Source organism: Oryzias latipes, chromosome 17 (genome assembly GCF_002234675.1).
Source record: "Oryzias latipes chromosome 17, ASM223467v1".
Classification (NCBI taxonomy): Eukaryota; Metazoa; Chordata; class Actinopteri; order Beloniformes; family Adrianichthyidae; genus Oryzias; species Oryzias latipes.
The window spans coordinates 11,333,148-11,354,441 of NC_019875.2; the positions used below are offsets into that span (position 1 = coordinate 11,333,148).

Consider the following 21,294-nt stretch of genomic DNA (forward strand, 5'->3'; position numbering starts at 1 on the left):
ATCAAAATAGCCATATGGCTCGAGAGCCATAGGTTCCTGACCCCTGGTAACGGGGTACGGCTTTGAAATGATTAACAACTGACCTCAGATCAGTCTGGTTAGATGTGGGAATAGAAATTGATTCATTGATTAAGTCGATAAATTATCACCCCCTACTGACCATCATCTAAATGTCAAATCGGAACACTTGAAATAAAAATATTTTTTTAGTAATCCTTCATTTTTTTAAAAATGGTAAATTTTAGAGAAGAAAATCCTTTGGAATACCAAATATCCAATTATTTGCATTTATATAAAAAAAAGACTGTCTACTTAAAATCAATATTTTAAACAAAAAACAATATACCGTAAGTATTAAAGCCAAAAAAGCAGAAATTTGTATTGTTTCGTTTTGTTGTGGTGACCTACTTTTACCAGCAGATGGAGACAACAGGGGCCAAATTCAATGTTTTACAAATTATTTTGTGGATGCTGCCTGTGGAAGTTTCAATTGACAAGTGCTATCCTAGGCAGTTTAACGTCGGGAGTTGGGTCATCTAGACCCACTAGACAGTGCTCTGAACCTTTTTTCTTCAATGATTTCTTCACTGGCCGCACGGATTAAAAAAATTATGAGCGAACAGGCCCTTAATAATTATCACAACAGTAATAAAAGCATTTTTTGACGATCGTTTCCTGGTGCTTACCGCGGATTTTGCTGTTCGAGGACAATGAGATGATAGGACCATTAAAGTACTGACGTAATCGCCCCGCCTCCCTCCTGGAAATGCTGACTGGATTTGAATTATGCAACAGTTTTCGCAGGGTGGATGTAAAAACGAAAATGCAATCCCCTCTTTGCATTTTCATTTTAATTATGACACAGAATACGCGGTTTTTAAGTGGAAAATAAAAAAGCAATTTGGAGGATTTATTTTTTATTTTATTGTTGAGTCATTTGATGGAGTTACATTGTGAAAATGAAAAAATATTTCTGTTAATCCATTTTAATTGTCAAATTAGACATTTCTAATTGAATTTTTTGCTACACATTTACCTGAGAACCTTTTGAAAAGGAAATGTCAAATACCATTTTCTTTATCATTTTAATTAAGAGACAGAATGAAACAGGTGGAAGTAAAAGGCTGATGCATAGAAACATGCTTCCCAACAGGATAACACTAATGTCTTCTTTTTTAAGCTGCATGAAACAAGCTACATATGAGATGATAACAAAGGGGCTGGGGTGCACATGAATATAAACAGCGCGGATACACTTCAAGTAGGAGAATTGGAAAAATATTAAACTGTGACCAAAAACATTTAACAATAAAATATAAACAATTACAGCCATTTTTTACTGAAACTGAGTCTCTTCAGCGTACATGAGTCTTCCCAGTTGAATGTCTTGAAACCACATTAAACAGTTTTTAAATCTTCTTGATGAAATCAGAGGTAAACAGTTAAGTTGTCCTTCAAGGTTTGTGTTTATTAACAGCCCAACATCCCAGAGTTTGGTCCAAGTCATCTTTCTAACTGAAACACTTTTCTCTCAAAAGGTCTGGATTATTTTATGTTATATTTAAGAAGTCATAACATTTAAGAAACAGGATTAAGGTGAAGTGGCCAACAGACACAATTAAACTAAATTGAAGCAATTAAATAATCTAAAAAGAAATAAAAACATTTTCGCTAAAGTTTTCAAAGACATCAGTTTTAATTAAGATAAGAGAATAACTAATAAAACTTCAACATGTTTACCTTTTGTGTAGCTATAGAAAAATAAATATAATGTTAGGTTTTTTTGTGTAAAATTTATCAAACATATTGTAAATTGTTCAAAAATTAAAGTTGCTTTTGCACCAACATTAAAAAAATATTAAAATGAATAAATCACTATTTAGAAAGATTATAATAGTTTATGTGACATTACATAAAACTGAATTTTAATAAACTGGAGGGTAAAAACAACTACCAGGGTAAAATTTCAAATAATTTAGTTAAAAATTATTACGGAAAACTAACTTAAATTTTATGGCATCATTTAGAAAAAACAGCTGCAACTTCCAGACTAATATACATATTTTCATTTTAACTTTCTTTTAATTTTCTGTTCATTTTTCTTTGTGTGCAGGATGCTGTGGACATTGGACGGCAGTCTAACTTAACCCCTTGTGCTATCTTAGATGACCCCACCCTTACATTGACGTGTTCTCCCTACCATGACAAAGGTGGATAAAGGTGGAAAGATTTCATGTAATCCATGGACACCAGTGAAGATCACAAATCATTGAAGTAAAAAGGTTCAGAGCACTGTCTAGTGGGTCTAGATGACCCAACTCCCAATGTTAAAGTGCCTAGGATAGCACAAAGGTTACACCAGGCAGAGCAGGAAACTGTTGGAGTTGTTGTTCCCTCTGTGGCGTGTCCTCTCTCCTCTCAGACCTGTCCTTACTGTTCAACCCTTGTGGGACATCGAAATCCCGCTAGCTAGCATTCATGTTTTATGTCTGATCGTAAATAAGGTCATATTATCTGATGTTTCAGATGTTTTTTCCTCCTGAATCTTTGTTCCGGCAGACCTCTCAGAGAAAAACATCTGTAAGGAGGAGACTGATGATGAGCAGCTTCTCTGGAAGCAGGAGAGGAGCTCCAGTCTGGATGAAGACAAACCAGAGCTTCCACTGATCAAAGAGGAGGAGGAGGAGGTCTGCATTGGTGAGGAAGGAGAGGAGCTGGAACTAAAGGATCTGACAGCTGTTTTGAGGTTCCCATGTTGACATTCTTCAGAGGAGATGCAAAGAGGAGAAAAACTTGCTCTAGGGCACCTTAAATACCTCTTCTCATGATTGACTTCACATGTGTATTTAGGTCAAGGGTCAATTAGCTTATAAAACAAATTTTGTCTTCCAATAATTATTGATAAAGGTATTCAAATCAATATGACAACAGGGGTGCCCACATTTACGCACCTGCCTATTTTTGTTTAAGTAATCATTGCACAGTTTCTTTAAATCCAATAATCTTCTCTTCTCAAATATCACTGTGTTCTTCTGCTATATGTTCTATTTAACTGAAATTGATGATCCGAACCAGCAACGATTTCTGAAGAAAAATCTTGAAAATTATCAGGGGTGCCCAAACTTTCTCATACCACTGTATTTTAAATGTTTCGCTTTCATTTAACAGGAGATGTCTGTGAGCCTGCCCAGAAAGCCTTTCCATCACACCAGGGGGGTATTCCAGAAAGCAGGTTCTGATAGTTACCATGGTAAGTTTGAGGCTAAAGAAGCGGATAACCTCGCTTTCGGTTCTAAAAATGGAGGTATGTTTCAGGGTATGTCAAGTTGCCATAGCATGAACATAACCTGGTTTGGAGCAGGTTTAGTTGAAGGTCAGTTTGATTGTGGTGAAATAATCAAAGCTCTTTTAATTACAACCACTGAGTGTTACATTTTAATGTGCAATAATGATTACTGAAATGTTTAAAGTACAATCAATAAGCTATTGATTTTGTTTACTTGATCTGAAATGTGTAGCAATAATTTCTGGTTTAATGTTATCATGTGTTCTAATGATAATGAATTATTATTACATATCGGTATCGTTACTGTTTACTGAAATCATGAATGAATGTTTTCTGAAGATCATCAGTCATTTCTAGGCACTGGATTTTGTTACTTGAAGAGAATCTATCTGATCAGAACCAGATTTAAAACTCTGTAAAACTATCAGATGAATGAACTCAGTAGGGGTGGGATTATATAAACTTGCTTCTTCCCACTCTTTTTCAAGCAATAAATCAAACTCTACTTATACCTCAGTTAATGATCACTGTATTTAATTAAGCAAATATGATTTAAGTGACGTTTTTGTTTTGTTTTCTGTCTTTTTAATCTATGCATTTCATCATTTCTGCAATGAGTTTGATAAATATGTTTAAATTCTTTATTGCTTCGACTACAATGCTTGAAATAAATCAATAAATCAAATCAAATCAATAAATCAAAAATCAATCAAAGTTGTGAAGCAGCATGACGTGTCCATTTGAAGATGATTTAGCTCAGATGATACTTTTTCCACCATGAGAGGGGGATAAGACCTTGTATGGATGTTGGAAAGATAAACCTTTTTACTTTGATATAACTTAATTATTTGCGTCAGTTAAGATAAATCATGTCTTTAAGTTGGGTCAGCTTAAAAATAACATGTAGTTTTCAGACAGTTATTTTACTTTCATTCAAATGAATTCAATTAAGTTGGTGTAACTTTGGTGCTGCTGTTAGATCAGCACCGCAAGGACTTGTGGGATACCATTCACTTTGCCTGTCTGGACAGATTTGAGTTTAAGTGTGGGTTTTTGACCAAATGTGTTTTGTTTAGCTGTTTTACTGTGTTATTTGTACTGTTATATTTAATTCTTTCTGCACCATGAGTGAAAGGGAGGGAAAGGATGATGAGTTTATTTAGCCCACCTACTGGATACCCCCTGGCGCCGATTGCTTTGCTGGCCCCGACCCTGAACCCCATCCCCACGCATTTGAGCCAAATGCTGCTGCTGTGCGCCAGCGTTTGGAAGTGATGCGTTGCTTGTAAAGAACAACAAAAGGAGTGGAAAATATTATTTAGTCAAGAATTCCCTCATCGTGCAGTTTATTTCAGTCAGGGCAGTCTTGATTTCGCCCAACTCCTTGGCCACCTCTCTGATTGAACTAATGACTTCCCTCTGCATTTCAAGGACTGCATCGGTGAGGACACGTCCACTGCTGGAGGGTTAAGAGCCGCGTGCCGTGGAGACGCTGGGTCCAGACGGCTGCTCAGCTGCAGCATTGTAACCACTGGCCACGCTGGAACACCCAGCAACTAAAATAAAATTGTTCTATATTAATAATCTGTAATTGTGTAGCCTGCATACATGTGACATGAATGCATTCATTTTAATTATTTCTCTTACCTGTGTCACCCGGTGCATCTGGCGCGTCGGTGTCCCCCTGCGCCTCAGTCACCACTCCACTTAATAGGGATTCCCCAATAATTGCCGCCAGTCTCTCATCAAGAGGGGTTAGCTCCGGTGTTCCCTGTCCCCCACCCGTGGCAGACAGACTCTGGCGATGGAGTGCTAGATGTTTTTTTGCCTCGACTTTGATGTCCGACCATTTCTTTTTTATTTCGGCCACGGTCCGAGGTTGTGAGGCTACAGCATTAACGGCGTCTGCCACGTGCCTTTTTGGCATTAGTAATGCCCACACTGTGGCCTCCAAAAAACATTTTTCTCCTCTTTTCCACCTCGCCAACGATAACTTCTACTTCACATTGAGTGAAGTTACGTTTTTTGATTTCCTCTCTGTGTTTGCCATGATTTCACAATCAATTGATATTAATTTGTGGGCGTTTCACGGACTATTTATGGGCAACTATGGGCGTGTCATGAAGCCGCAAAAGCTGTACTACATTTAGAATTGATTGTGATTTATTAAGGGAAAGATCCGTAGGATGTGCGTGCGCACGGTTTTATAAATCTGAATATTTCTGTGCGTACGCACGTCCTATGTTTCATCCGTACGGCACTTCTGACACAAATCCTGCGCAAAGTTTTATAAATGAGGCCCCTGGCCTCCCACAAGTCTGCCTCCACGCTCCCTGGTGTCAAGATTCTGCCTAGCATCCTGACTGCTCTGGTCCCCTTTAAATAAACTCTGAAGATCTCATACTCCTGGGTCTGTCATCTTTTGTTGGTCCTCAAGACCTGGTTGTGACAGTACGTTCCAGCCAAGATGGACCCAAAGATGGCCCAGGAGTTCCAGGCTCAGGTAGAGGGCGCTTTTCGTAATTATGACGTGTGGATGCCTGAACTTACATCTAGCCTGTGTGAAATTACTGAAACTCTCTGCTATGACCATCTCCCTAAGAACTCCTCCTCCTATCACTGTACAGCCTGTTAATGAAATTAAGATTGATCTTCCAGATAAATACGATAGAAATCCTGCATCACGTCGAACCTTCCTCTGCCAATGTGAGATTAACTTCTCCCTACAGTAATCTGCCTTCCCTTCGGAAAGATCAAAAGTTGCCTATGTTATTTCACTCCTAACTGGTTGAGCAGCTCAATGGGCTACCGCTGAGTGCGCTCGAGATTCTGTCATCTGTTCTTCTTACAGACAGTTTTCAGAGGAACTCTAGGCCATTTTTGACCCTGTGAAAATCCATCGGGAGGCAGCACATCAACTCACAAAGGTGCATCAAGGTAAAGAGACTATTGACGATTACATCACACGTTTCCGAACCATAGCATGTAACATTTACTCCCTTTTGGCTCCTGAGAGGAAAGCTATGGAGACTTGCATCAAGGAGTCGTTAGCTGCCGGACTAATAAGACCCTCTTCCTTTCAAGCTGGGGCCGGGATTTGTCTTTGTAAAGAATAAAGATGGGAGCCTGAGATCCTGTATTGATTACCGGGGGCTTAATGAGATCACTGTACGTAACCGGTATCCTCTGCACTTATGTCTTCTGCGTATGAACTTCTTCAGGGGACCAGGATTTTCACAAAATTGGATCTTCGCAATGCCTACCATCTGGTCATGATCAGGGCAGGTGATGAGTGGAAGACGGCATTCAACACACCTTCAAGCCATTTCGAATATCAGGTCATGCCTTTTGGCTTAACTGTCATTTTTCAGAACCTCGTCAAGGATGTTTTGGATGACATGATCAACTGCTTTGTTTTTGTTTATCTAGACGACATCCGTATTTTCTCACCTTCTATGGTGGAACATGTCCAACATGTGCGTAAGGTCCTGCTGAGGGTACTCTAGAGCCAACTGTACGTCAAGGCAGAGAAGTGTGAGTTTCATACCACCACTTCATCCTTGGCCTAGTCATTTCTGAAGGATTTTCTGAAGGAATGGACCCGAGGAAGCTACAGGCTGTGTTGGAGTGGCCGAGACCGCAAACAGCTATAACTGTTCCTCGGGTTTACTCATTTCTATCCCCGCTTCATAAAGAATTACAGCAAAATAGCATCTCCTCTTCATGCCTTGACCTCTCCAAAAAGGATTTTTTTTTCTTGGAACCAAGAAGCCGAGTCCGCCTTCCAGGAATTGAAGCACCGTTTCACCTCAGCCCCAATATTGTGTACAACTGATCCCAGTAAGAAATTCATCATGGAAGTGGATGCTTCTGACTCTGGGATCGGTGCTGTCATCTCTCAACGGAGCCAGGAAACAGGGATCATCTATGTGCTTTCTTTTCTCGTCGCCTGTCCAGTTCTGAAAGAAACTATGACGTCGGATATAGAGAGCTGCTGGAGATCAAGGACGCTCTGGAGGAGGGGTGTCACTGGTTAGATGGGTCCGAGAAACCTTTTGTAGTATTCACTGACCACAAGAATCTGGAATACCTATGAACTGCCAAGAGAGTTAATTCTTGCCAAGCCCGTTGGTCTTTGTTTTTTAACCGGTTCAACTTTTCTCTGTTTTATAGACCAGGTTCCCTAAACACCAAGGCTGATGCACTGTCCCAATGGGAGAACGGTCCCTCTAGGGAGGCGTCTCCGGAATTCATCCTGCCAGCCTCAGCTCGATTAGCGGTCACAAATACTGACATAGAAGAGGAGGTAGGGTCTGCTACTCTAGGCTCTCAATCCCCATCGGCCTGCCCCACAGAATGTTTATACGTACCTGACAATCTCAGAGCTACAGTGATGCAATGGTTCCACTCTTCCCATATGTTTTGTCATCTCGGTCAAAGAAGAACCTATTCTGTTATCAGACAGCTTTTTTGGTGGCCAAACATAAGAGAGGAAATTAATGAATTTGTCTCTGCTTGCCCGGAATGTGCTCAGGTCAAAACATCGACTCCTCCTCCTACTGGGTTGCTACAGCCATTGCCAGTTCCCAGAAGGCCCTGATCTCACATCTCGCTGGATTTTGTCACAGGGCTCCTACCATCTGACGGGATGATGGTAATTCTGGCGGTCGTCGACCGGTTCTCTAAGATGGTGTATTTATGAGGGTCTGTCGGAGTGCGTTAAGGATGAGTTGGCAGCACGTGAACTCCCAAGATGGATCAATGATCTAATATCACTGGCAGCCCGCATTGACAGACTCATTCAGGAGAGGGGAAGGGAGAGACATCGTGGATCACGTAACCCCAGAGTTTATCATGAACCCAATCTTGTGTCCTGGCCTCCTATGTTGACGAGGGTCATTTGGAGTGTAATTTAAGTTATGTTGATTCTTATTTAAAACAAACTGCAATAGTGAAATGTGAATCATGTTTTAAGTTGTGTTGCTTTTTGTTCATGTATCGCAAGTTATATCGTCAGCGCAATATTGATCTCTAAAATTGCAAATCGTGAGTTTTCCTCATATTGTGCGCCTGGAAATATGAATTATAAGAAATAAATCAAATTAAAGCCGCAAGCGGCGTTGTATGGCCCGCAGACGCAACCCGCCTTCCACGCCCAACTCTACTCACCAACGCCAACCTCACCGCCCTCACAGCCCACAAATTAAAAGCTAGTCGAGGCTGCAATCTGCTCATTGTTAAATATGCTAACAATGCTAATGTGGCTTAAAGTGCTAGCTTTGCGATCAGCATCATCAACTCTATCAGAAAAACACATTGTTCAAAATGCTAATTATGCAACTATGCTAGTTATGCTAATGTGGCTAACAGTGCTAGCATTGCGATCAGCATCATCAACTCTCTCAGAAAAACACATTACCTAAAATACTAATTATGCTAACTATGCTAGTTATGCTAACATAGCTAAAAGTGCTAGCATAGCGATCAGCATCATCAACTGACTCAGAAAAACACATTCCTCCATTGGTGAGAGCTATATGTCATAAGTTGATAAAATAATCCCCATTTTTTTAAAATGGCGGCTTTTCTGTTGATTTTATCTCCATAGCAACCATTTTGTGTTTTGGTCGCCTTTTGATGATGAACAGATCGATGTTAGTTTCAGACGAATCGGCAAAAGTAAACTTTTTGTTGTCCTTAGCAACAGTAGTGTCATGCTAACCACGCCCACATTCCTTATATGTCCATATCCAGTGTTTTTAAACGGTTCAGTTCCTGCTATGGATGCATGCATTCAATTTTCACTGTATTCCAATGAAAGGCATGGGAGTTACAACAGTGCGCCACTTTGCTACCCGTGACATCGTTTTGACATCGTTTTGTTCAGCGCGGGCCAGGGAATTGCATATTTCCTCTTCACGACATTCCGATGAAAAATGTGCGAGCTAGTTAGGATGGCAACGGTTGCGAGCTCGCCACGCGCACGCCGTTCAAATTCTACAACTTCTAATTCCAACATTTTGTCCAGAGTAGCTGGCCGTTGATGCCAGAAAAGTTACGAGACGATTGATGAAAATTCCAACGACGAGTTTTCGTTTGTATCTGGTGCTAAAGGTGCTTTTTTGAGAAAATTAAAGATGGCGGCTTTTTCTCAAGGTAAAGGTCAACGACACTTCTGTGGTGTTTGTAGACTGGAGCTGGCAGCAAGTGTGTGCAATTGCGTGAAAATCGCTCAAACAAAAGTGTCGTTTCCCCCTTTCGTGGGAAAACACGAAAATCGCCAATTCTCAGAGTTCGCCACAAAATGGCCGCCAAGCCGTAGGTCGTGTGGCCGCCCCGTAATGATTTCAAAACATCTTTGGGATATACCCGACACGTGTGTTTTGGTTTTGCGACTGTATTTTGAAGTACATTTTCTTGGGCCCCATGCGCGATTTTCGGCCCATTCATTTTTTTGACGGGATCGCTGGCCGTGATGTCATCGTCTTCGGGGGGGTGACGTTGACTTTGTGGAAAATTAATTTGCAATTTATCCCAGGTGTGTGCACGTTTTAGTGACTTTTCGAGCATGCTGCGGGGGTCACATTCTCGTTGAAAGGCGGCGAAGTCGTCGTTCCAACTGCGAAAACAATATGGTCCTTGCAGTCAGTGACTGCTGCTGCGGGCCATAATTATTCCATTTTCTTAGCTCTTTTTTCGTTGGAGCTGGACTGACATGAGCCAGTGTTACCGGGAAATGTTCAGCTAAGATCTTAGTGTGTGAAAGGACAGACACAACAGACGGAAGCTACTAAAGCGTAGGTGGTAAAGGTAAAACAAAGGACGTATGTGGACTTGGAAGACTGCTTAGACACAAATGAGAAAGAGGGTGATCTGTATGGAAGCATTTTTGTAGCATATTTAAAAATAAAAGTCAATACCTGAACTCATTTTTCTTTTTCAAAATGAAGCTAGATTTGTTGAATCAAAATTTTAAAGAAAAAACAATCTGCCAAACCACTTTGTCTTTTTCTTCTTTAACATCGCCCATTCTCTTTCTTAATTAAAATGATAAAGAAAATGGTATTTGACATTTCCTTTTCAAAAAGTTCTCAGGTAAATGTGTAGCAAAATTCAATTAGAAATGTCTAATTTGACAATGAAAATGAATTAACAGAAATGCTTTTTCATTTTCACAATGTAAAACTGCATCAAATGAATCAAAAAACAAATTAAAAATCAATCCTCCAAAATTCTTTTTTATTTTCCACTTAATAAACCGCGTATTCTGTGTCATAATTAAAACGAAAATGCAAAGAGGGGTTTGCATTTTCGTTGTCACATCCACCCTGCAAAAACTGTTGCATAATTCAAATCCAGTCAGCATTTCCTCAGGGAGGCGGGGTGATGACGTCAGTACTTTAATGGTCCTATCAGCAAACTGTCCTCGACCAGCAAAATCATCTGGAAGCAGCAGGAAACGATCTTCTAAATGTGCTTTTGTTACTGTTATGGTTATTATTAAATAAAGGATTACTACAAAAAAATTTTTTTTCAAGTGTTCCTATTTGATATTTAGATAATGGCCAGTAGGGAGTGATGATTAATAGACTCACTCGATAAATCAATTTCGATTCCCACATCTAACCAGACTGATATGAGGTCAGTTGTTAATCGGATCAATGCCGTACCCCTATACCCTTATAAAACCATTTATAAATCTTTTATGATAGACATTCGGAAATACCATTTAGATTGAGGCACAGGTTTATTTAACTATAATTTAAAAATGACCAAGTGTATCAGAGCGAACAACAAACATGTGATGACAGCAAAAAATGATCAGTGCACCATTCCAGTCCGATGTGTGGAAACATTTTGACCTTAGCAAAAACATTAGACCATAGATTGCGGTAGAAGGTTCTAATAATGTTCCACTTGGATTATTTTGATGAGGGAAAACAACAATGGACTGAACTTTATCAAAGTAAAATGTTAATGGATTTACCATCAATTCTTATTTACTTGTTTGTTTGTTTACATATTTAAATTTACACTTCATTATCTTGTAAGAAATAAAAGGAATCTGAAAAATTTCACCTGCACTGTTCAGTACCAGGTATTTATCTCTGAGTCACACTGGTTGAATCTTTGGCTAAAGATGTCATGGGTCAATTTTAGGTCAGTGAACTGGATTCTACTACCATTCAGATCAGCATCCAAAACTTAAAATAGGAATCAAATCCTTGTAAAAAAAAATCCTTGTTAGACCCTGAATAGATGGTTCCGATTCAATTCAACAAATGCTCAAGAAGTATAGAAAACAAATAAATTAAAATAATACAAAAAGCAATACTTGGGATCAGTGTGCTTTATTTGGATATCTGCAATTAAACTTGAAAACTCTCTTAACAACAGACCACCATAATGTATAAATGTTTCATTAATAGGAAGTTATACATTTATTCAAAGTCAAATTTAAACACATTTAAGGAACATTTTATATCTTTATCAGCAGTTAACTACAGCTATGTTTATATACATATTTTTAAACATTTCATGCAAAGAAGAGAGGCAAATGGTTTTTGCACCTTCAGACAAACATCATACTCTATTGGAGAATCTCACAATTACATGCAAAGGTAATCTATTACTAAAAATCTCCATGTGGGTAATACGTCTTCCAACATTGTGTATCCTCATGAATGTATCTATTAAGGGTTTATGGTACAAGTAGTTGTATTGAACCATTTCGGTACGGCTATTTTGGTTTGGTTCAATTTTGTACCGTTTCAGTACCCCCCCTACTTCGCGCAAAACATTCTTGACAAACTTTACAAGAATAAGGCCTTTAACATGTGTGAGTCCTCATGTGGACCTTTAAGTCTCTGCTTTGCCTGAAACCCTTTTGACAAAGTTTACAAGAATAAGGCCTTTCACCCGTGTGAATTCTCATGTGACAGGTCAAATTTCTCAAGGAGACAAAAACTTTCTTACAAATGTCACATGGAAAAAGCTTCTTAGCTGTGTGAGTTCTTATGTGGGCTTTTAAGTCACTACCTGTAGTGAAACCTTTTCCACATACTTCACAAGTGAAAGGCCTTTCACCTGTGTGAATTCTCATGTGGATTTTCAAGTCACTACCTGTAGTGAAACTTTTTCCACATACTTCACAAGTGAAAGGCCTTTCACCTGTGTGAATTCTCATGTGAACATTTAAGGAAGACTTTTGAGTAAAATGTTTTTCACAGACTTTACAAGAATAAGGCTTTTCACCTGTGTGATTTCTCATGTGGACATTTAAGGCTCTGCTGTGCATGAAACCCTTTTGACATAGTTCACAAGTAAAAGGCCTTTCACCTGTGTGAGTTCTCATGTGTAAGGTCAAATTATTTGAATGGATGAAGGTTTTCCTACAAATGTCACAGGAATAAGGCCTCTCACCTGTGTGAGTTCTCATGTGAACATTTAAGCAAGAATGTTGAGTAAAACATTTTTTACAGACTTTACAAGAATAAGGCCTTTCATCTGTGTGAGTTCTCATATGATAGGTCAAATTTCTTGAGGAGACGAAGACTTTCTTACAAATATCACATGAAAAAAGCTTCTTAGCTGTGTGAGTTCTCATGTGACTGGTCAAACTATTTACATGGATGAAGGTTTTCTTACAAATGTCACACGGAAAAAGCTTCTTAGCTGTGTGAGTTCTTATGTGGACTTTTAAGTCACTACCTGTAGTGAAACTTTTTCCACATACTTCACAAGTGAAAGGCCTCTCACCCGTGTGAGTCCTCATGTGGACCTTTAAGTCTTTACTTTGCATGAAACCCTTTTGACATAGTTTACAAGAATAAGGCCTTTCACCTGTGTGAGTTCTCATGTGATAGGTCAAACTATTTGCATGGATGAAGGTTTTCTTACAAATGTCACAGGAATAAGGCCTCTCACCTGTGTGACTTCTCATGTGAATATTTAAGTAAGAACTTTGTGTAAAGCTTTTTTGACAAACTTTACAAGTAAAAGGCCTTTCACCTGTGTGAGTTCTCATATGACAGGTCAATGCACCTGAATTGATGAAACCTTTGCTACAAATGTCACAGGAAAAAAGCTTCTCACCTGTCTGAGTTCTCATGTGGAGTTTGACATTTTTCCTTTTAGTGAAATCTTTTTTACATACCTTACAAGAAAAATGTTTCTTACAAGAAAAAGGCCTTTCAGGTGTGTGTATTGAATCACTATGTTGACATAAGACAGCTGAACTCTCCTTCACATGAGAATCTGAAGGAGAGTCCAGCTGGACAGTCACCGCATCACTGGACAACAGTGATGCGGTGACTGTCAATTGGTTCTCAATTGGTTCTGGTTTGGAGTCCATGTTTTCCTGATCATCCTCAGTGACCATGAAATCATAATTTTCCTGCTTCAGTTCCAGCTCCTCTCCTTCCTCACCGATGCAGACCTCCTCCCACTCCTCCTTTATCAGTGGAAGCTCTGGATCCTCTTCATCCAGACTGGAGCTCCTCTCCTGCTTCCAGAGAAGCTGCTCATCATCAGTCTCCATCTTACAGATGTTTTTCTCTGAGGGGTCTGCAGGAACAAAGATGCAGGAGGAAAAAACATCTGAAACATTAGATAATATGATCTTATTTCCGACATAAACAATAAATCAGACATAATATAACTATAACTATAATCACAGCATTTATTCATATTCTCCACAGTTTTGTTTCATAACAGCTGCTCTAACATAATTAACACAAACAGTCACATGTAGGGATGGGTATCGTTAAGGTCTGAACGGTACTTCTACTCTTATTGATACTGCTTATCGATCCGGTATTTAAACGATACTCTTATCGATACTTTTTGAGGACAAAAACTAAAAAATAAATAAATAAAAAATGACAACATAAAGTGTTTTATTTCCTCATTATGCAACAACATTTTTTTTAACAAAACATTTTAGTTTATACATGATAATGTTACAATCCAAACCTGGACTGCATGTGGATGTGCTAGACCAGGGGTCTGCAACCTGTACCTCTCAAAGAGCCATTTGGATCAGTTTCCCACTGAGATGAAAGCACAGGGAGCCACAACACTAGAAAATGTTTTTGCCAATATTTTGCAATAGTTCATTTAGCACTTCTATTGATTCAAAAATGCTGTCAGGATATTTATTTAATTATTTTTATTCTTTATAAGCGTGATGTTTCCTTTGATCTTTTGTCCATTTTCCACAACCTTGAATAGGATTTTCAGTCTGTCAAAGACAGAGTTAAGATGAATGAGATGATGGAAACAAATTCACTTTGATACAGACTCCTTTCTATTTATTTTTTGTATTTAAATCCAATAAATTATATAAACTTTATGGATGACAACTATTTTTTTTTATTAGAAGGCATCTGTTAGTTTGTCTGGAATCATAAGTGGTGAGTCTAAGCCCCGCCCCCGCCTCTCTACCTGTTTGTTGTTTTTCCCCGCGTGCAACCCCCCCCCTGCGTGTTTAGGATGATAAGGGCGCCTTGACGCAAATTTCATTAATTTTACATGGAAATGGGTGGTTTTAGTCAAGTGCACCTGCTTGACATAATAAAGTTTTTTCTACGCATTCTTACAGCATTGGAAAACGTTAATAATGTTTATGTCTTGTTTTTCCTCCTACAGAAACCATGTTAAAAACAAAAAATATTTTTCTCTCCCTCCTCTTTTTTACATTTTCAAACATTTTTGAAAATGCTCCAGGGAGCCACTAGGGCAGCGCCAAAAAGCCGCATGCGGCTCCTGAGCCGCGGGTTGCCGACACCCGGTCTAGGGGGATAAAAGGATTTTTTTGGGGTGCTCACATGTCCTCTACAAGATTACCACTGACTGTCTTTTTAGAAAAACTTTCCGTCCCATAACAGACTGGTCGGCTTTCACAGCTGCAGACACGCCCCCTCCGCGCGTTCACGCTGCTGTCTCCCTCCTGCCCGCTCGTACTAACTGATGGTGTTAAAGGCACCACAACAATCTGAGAACATGATATTTACAAAAACATAGAGAGATGCAGCACAGGGAGGAAAGAACTGCATTTTGGACCGTTTAGCTCTTTCCACCATCGTCTATCTTTGGTAGCGCTCCTGTGTGCGCGTGCTGTCTGAACAACAGCCCCGCCCCCTTGTGCACACAGATAGTCAGACAGACCCTCTCCTCTGTAGCGAGAATAGCGAAATTAATATCATTAATAACTGACGGACAATTGACTGATTTGGTGGGTTACATATGGCAGATAACGTTTATACCTTAGGGGACACAAAAAATGAAAAAAGCAACTTCTCCAGTAATGATAGCAGAACCGTTGAGGTCAGATCTTAACGATACTGAGGTCTTGAAGAATGTTGCCCCGGGGCTCGTTCAATACTGGGGCTCGGTACCCGTCCCTAGTCACATGGAAAAGAAAGAACAGCTCCTTTAACCTTTAAAGATGAACCAGACTGTTGTCCCATAAAAGGTTTCTCATCTAAATGAACTCCAACATTTACACGATAACCTCTTTCATTTATGGCCAATGCTGTTTTCTTGGCCATTTTGTTCTTGTTTCTTGTAAAATTCATTTCTTAAAGATTGTAAATGAAGCTGCTGTGTGTAATCAGTCCGTCTCTGTGTTATCAGAGCTAAAAAGCTGAGCTTCAGACCTTTTGCCATGTTGTGCAGGAACAACCAGGCGTGTCTCATTTGCGGAGCGTGATGTGTGTAGGGGTACAGAGGTGCAGAGAAGCTGGTGGAGTCCACCACTCTGTAAATGACTGTCAAGAGTTTGGATCTGATGTGGACAGCTAAAGAAAGCCAGTAAGACTTAAATAGAGGACTGTCAGGATTTTCTTTAAAAACAAAAAACAAACTGTCATACAGCTGCCTTTTGGAACATTGTCAGAGTTTAACCATGAAAAGTGCAGCTAAGAACTTAACACTGAGAGGACAAACAACAGCAGACTACAGAGGTGGAAAAGGTCAAACAAAAGATGTATGGGGACTTGTGAGACAGTTTGTCTCAACTGAAGGAGGAAGAGGTGTATCTGTACCCATCTGCAAGGCAGAGAAATAGAGATGGAAGAATATAAAGCAGGTTACAGTGATCAAAAACAATTATTCAAGAAAACAAACAAAAGCTAAATACTTAGATATATGGTTGATATATCTATAAAAATATAACAAAATTTGGATGATTAAAAAAATCAAAAGTAAAAGATTATACATCTAAATGTACTCTTAATCACAAGAAGACATATATGTAGTTATACATACAGTACACGACACATTGAATCTATTACACGAAAAGTTTTTTTCAAAGAGTTTATTTATTCACAAAGGAGGGGAGGAAGTGAACACATATAATCTCACCTTTATTATTCCTGGCATAACTATTTTATTTTGATAGTTTTTTTCACATAGTTATCATAATACGATTCTTCTTTCACTTTTGGCTTCTTCCCATCAGGGCTCGCCACAGCGAATCATCCCAACGTTCGTGGACGAGTCGCATAGTTAACTTGGCAATGTTTTACGCTGGATGCCCTTCCTGACGCAACCCTCTCAATTAAGCCGGGCTTGGGACCATAGAGGTAGAGAAGGGAATAGGGAGCAGCCCAGATTCGAACCCTGGTTTCACGGATGGAAGGCGCAGCAAACTAGCACGAGCTAAACTGGCTCCCTATCATAATACGATTCTAATGGGAGTTATTTATACTTTACCAGTACAAGTTCAGGTCATTTATCAAATCTATGAAGTCCCACTCCAATCACGTCTATCTTTTGTAAAAGTATTCCCAGTAGTCATTTAATTATGATTATGCCATTATTAGGGGGAAAATAAATTTAAAAATAACCTTTGTTGTTTTCTAGGACAGTTTTTGCATTGTGGGCGGGGAATAAGCCATTGTTCATTTCACATTTCACATCATCCCTTTGTTCTCTAGGTTGTAATACTTGCAGACCATGTTTAACAGGGCCCTTGTCCTTCTGGAAGATGTTATAAGTATAACTGAGTAAGATGAGATCAAGTTGTCTGCAGGTTAAAACTCTCTGCTTCAAATCATGGTCACAGCTGACTTTACAGAGTTAAGTAAGATCTCTGACGCCATAGCAATTTTCTTAAAATCACAATTTAATGTTTCAAATAACTTTTTTTTTGCTCAGTCTTCTGTGACCAAGCACTTCTTGAAGTCTTTCATGCGGTTGATTACCATGACCGTGGCCAGTTCTGGTGGTCCATTTAGTTTGATGTATATTTTTACAGTTTCTCACCCAGGTGTTCTGGATTTTTCTGCTTCAAATGTCTGACTTTTCTGGCAATTTCTACATTCCTCTTGGTGAGATAGTTATTCATAAAATTAACTCTCCTATTATCCTTGGAGTCAATTTCAATGTTTGCAGGTGCAGACTTGATACTTTTGAGTTGGTACATAACAGCGGGGTGGGGAAAACAACTTTTCCCACCAGAACTTTGATATTTCTCGTGTGTGTGGTGTGAAATCCTGCCAAAATGAGGAAGCAAATGTAGGCCTGTGAGTTGATCACATCCAAGTCTTTGCACCCACACATGGCTCCCCTCTAATATGATCATCTCAAGTAAAATATTTTCAATTTACTGTTTTATATTTTATGTTACATTTATATCATAATGTTGAACTGTAACACTTGATTTTAAGATACTTTTAACAGTTTTTATATTTCTTAACGGTCTTGCGCCTTCTTATTTATCAGATCTTTTAGCAAAGTATGAAGTCTCGCAGACCCCGAGATCCTCTGGCACTGGTCTGTTAACCATTCCGACTGTAAACACCAAAACCTATGGAGAGGCTCGGTTCAGCACTATGGCCCCCATTTATGGAACAGTCTGCCAGAAGACCTGAGAGCTGTAAAGAGCATTAATGCTTTCAAGAAAAGGCTAAAGACCAATCTTTTTAACCTGGCTTTTAGCTCATTTTTACTACATTTATTTATTTATTTATTTAAATGTATTTATTTATACATTTTATCTTGTTTTATGAATTTGAACTAGATTTTTAACGCATTCTTTTAATTTACCTTATTTCAATGCTTTATTGTTTTTATCAATATGTTTACTTTTCGATTCTCATTTTTATTTTCATTTTTATTTCCGGTGTTTCCTCAGTTTGGACCTCTCCCTCTGGGTCGGCTGCTGTTCAGCCACTGCAGTTCTGGATGGGAAACTGCATCACCACTTAGCTGTGGTGGAGCGGTCCCCGCCTCAGATGCTGGTATGGGTTTACTGCCACAGACGTGGAGGAAGAGACCCAATGCTGCAACATTTGCCTAAAGCCCATCGCAGTCAAATGCTCTCAGTTACCTGTCAGTTACCTTCTCAACACTGATGACATCAAGCTATATGCTAACAGGGAGCAAGACATTGACTCTTTAATCCCCACAACCAGGATCTACAGAACCGAGATGTATATGTCAATCAAGCTTGAGAAATGCAGTCAGATAAAGACAATAAGGGGTAAAGAACTGGTAGGTGAAAAAGAAGGGGTTTCACTTCCAGATGGAACAATAGCAGACATTGAGGACAATTACAAGTACCTTGGACTACCACAGGCAAATGGCAACCTGGACGAGACAACAAGGAAAGACAGCCAAATACCTCCAATGAGTAAGGCAAGTCCTGAGAAGCAAACTAAACTGCAAGAACAAGACCAGTGCAATGAACATTTACGCACTGCCAGATATCAGATACCCTGCAGGAATAATAAGACGGCCAAAGGAGGAGATACAGACCACGGATGTTAAGACATGAAAGCTCCTCACCATACATGGAGGGTTCCATCCCAAATCCAGTACCCTGAGACTGTATGCTAGAGATGTTCACTTTAGCCACGCATGCTTTCACTGAATGCACCAGATTTCCTGACAGAACACTGCCAACTGTGAATAAATGTTGCTGATAAACTTTTGTGGGTTTTTAGTACCCAACTTTTAACTTGTCCTGTTCCACAATTGGTAGAATCAACACGGTGACATCACAAATACTAACAGAAAAGTTTCAGCAATATTAACAAAAAGTTTATACTTTTTCCATTGTTACCTGTATCTCTGTTTATTCTGAACTGCAAATGGAAATCTTTCAAATTTTAAATGTGCTCAAATTTATATGTTCATATGAAATTTTACTTTTCGAACATCAATCGGCAGCAAATTTCAGACTCAAGTTTGCTCCTACAGACACGTGTGCATTCAGATTAACTTTGACCTCCTTCTCCTGCTTTAGAACGCTGCTCCCAGTGACCTGGTTGGTGTTTCTACCAAAACATGAAAACCGTTCTCCAGCCTTGAAGAGACAAACTTCTTTTAGCCGCAGTAAGACTTACCATGTACAATATAAACAAAAACAAAAATCCAATATTATTATATAATTGCAATTAATACAATACATGTCATGCTTATCTTATATTCAGTGATGAAAGTCAGGCAAGGAAAAAATCCCTGAACTTTTCTTTGAGCGATATGGCGGGCACAGAGCGAAATTTTGGAAAAATACGTGGTCTTAGATGCATTCTGGTGCATTCTGGCAGCTAGTTATTCACTTCTTTATCAAGAAACTAAGACTAATTGGAGCATCATGATTTGTCATTCAAACCCCTAGTTTGACTCTCCATTAAGGACTTGCTGGTCCTAAAAAAGAATTTGGAAAATTGCTCAAAGTAACACAATCCTACAATCTACGCTTTTCCTTAAAGCTGCAAAACATACAATTGCTAAAATATAGTAACATCAAAGCCCCAAATGGCAAAAAGAACACCAGTAACTATGATATTCTATGAAAGTACCTCATTTATTTATACATTATTTCTGCTTTAGAAATGACTGATGTACAACATCCACTTGCACTGTTTTCTCAAACTATAATTACATCAAAATATGGGATCTGCTTTAAACTATAATTCTATAACATAATACATCAATTCTTTAACACCAATACTAAGTAATCTGGGAAATATCAAAACAAACATACAAACTAAACTAAACATTGTAAACATTATTTTTTAAGGGAGTGCGGGTCCAAACCATCAAATACTTATAATTAATGTTAACTATACTGAACTAAATCATGGTAATTAGGAAATACAAATAAATTAGATAGAGAAATGTATTCAAAATAAAAACTGAAACTCAAAACTAAAATTGAAATTATTTCAAAATGTGGTTTTGAGATTATTTTACACAAAAAAGTATTTGACCTACACTACCTTAAAAATCTTTTTTTTTTTTCCAGCCAAGACCACTTCAATTTGTTTTTTATCGTCTTCTCACAACTGAGGTCGTGACCACGCTCAATAATGACGATGCCTGCCATTATTTTAACACAAATTTGATCGCAAACTCTTCAGATGTGTTTGTGAAAGTTTAGCGTGGGTCCGCCAGTTTTGGTCTCTAGGGAAGCAAGTCACGCTGACCACGTGGTGCAGACAGAGCCAATCAGACCCATCGACGCATCCGAAAGCAACTAAAACGTCCCGTCATTGGTCAATTAGGCCGGGAAGACGAAAGATGGCCACGACCATAGAGGAAGCGATCTGCGGAGAAATATAGAAAATAAAGCTAAAATTAGCTGATTTCAGACCATTTTCTAATCCGGAAAGCGATTTGTCCGTAGAGATCAGGTCTTTATTTCCCGGAAAGTACGTTCGGTTTGCTCAAAAACCCGGATTTCCGGGAATTCCCGGAAGACTTTCATCACTGTATATTAAAAACAAGAGGGGTTTAAGTCAAAATTGACCAATAGATTCGAAACCAAAAAGAGTTGGAGCAACTCTGATGTGGATGAGGAAACATTGTATAATTCAGGAGCAACTTCTACAAACTCTCTGCTGCCCTTTAATTTAAGTCTGGAGTGAAGAACTTTGGGTCAAAGATTTTATAATTGTTCCTGGTTTAAGAAACTCTTTAATAAACCTTTAATAAACACAATGGAACCAAACCATTCAGAGTTCTAAAAGATATGAATAAAACCGTCAACTGGATCC

The 21,294-nt window shown here is 38.9% G+C and overlaps 1 protein-coding gene and 1 long non-coding RNA gene across 17 annotated transcripts in view; one reads left to right on the forward strand and one right to left on the reverse strand.

Moving 5' to 3' along the window:
* LOC110013423 (zinc finger protein 271) overlaps nt 1-21,294 on the reverse strand; it is a 253,782-nt gene that overhangs the window by 222,303 nt on the left and 10,185 nt on the right. For 2 of the 16 annotated variants that reach the window (XM_023965598.1, XM_023965597.1), the window contains one exon: nt 11,621-13,852. The exons of 13 other annotated variants lie outside the window; for them this stretch is intronic. In XM_023965598.1, the coding sequence (XP_023821366.1) occupies nt 12,117-13,852 (1,736 nt within the window). In that variant the 3' untranslated portion in view covers nt 11,621-12,116. Of the gene's footprint in view, nt 1-11,620; nt 13,853-21,294 lie in introns of those variants that run through there. One more of the 16 variants, XM_020711319.2, reaches the window with a different exon arrangement.
* On the forward strand, nt 2,354-4,752 carry LOC111949133. The gene is made up of 3 exons (XR_002875183.1): nt 2,354-2,697; nt 3,169-3,250; nt 4,718-4,752. It is a non-coding gene; the product is annotated as an uncharacterized LOC111949133 (long non-coding RNA).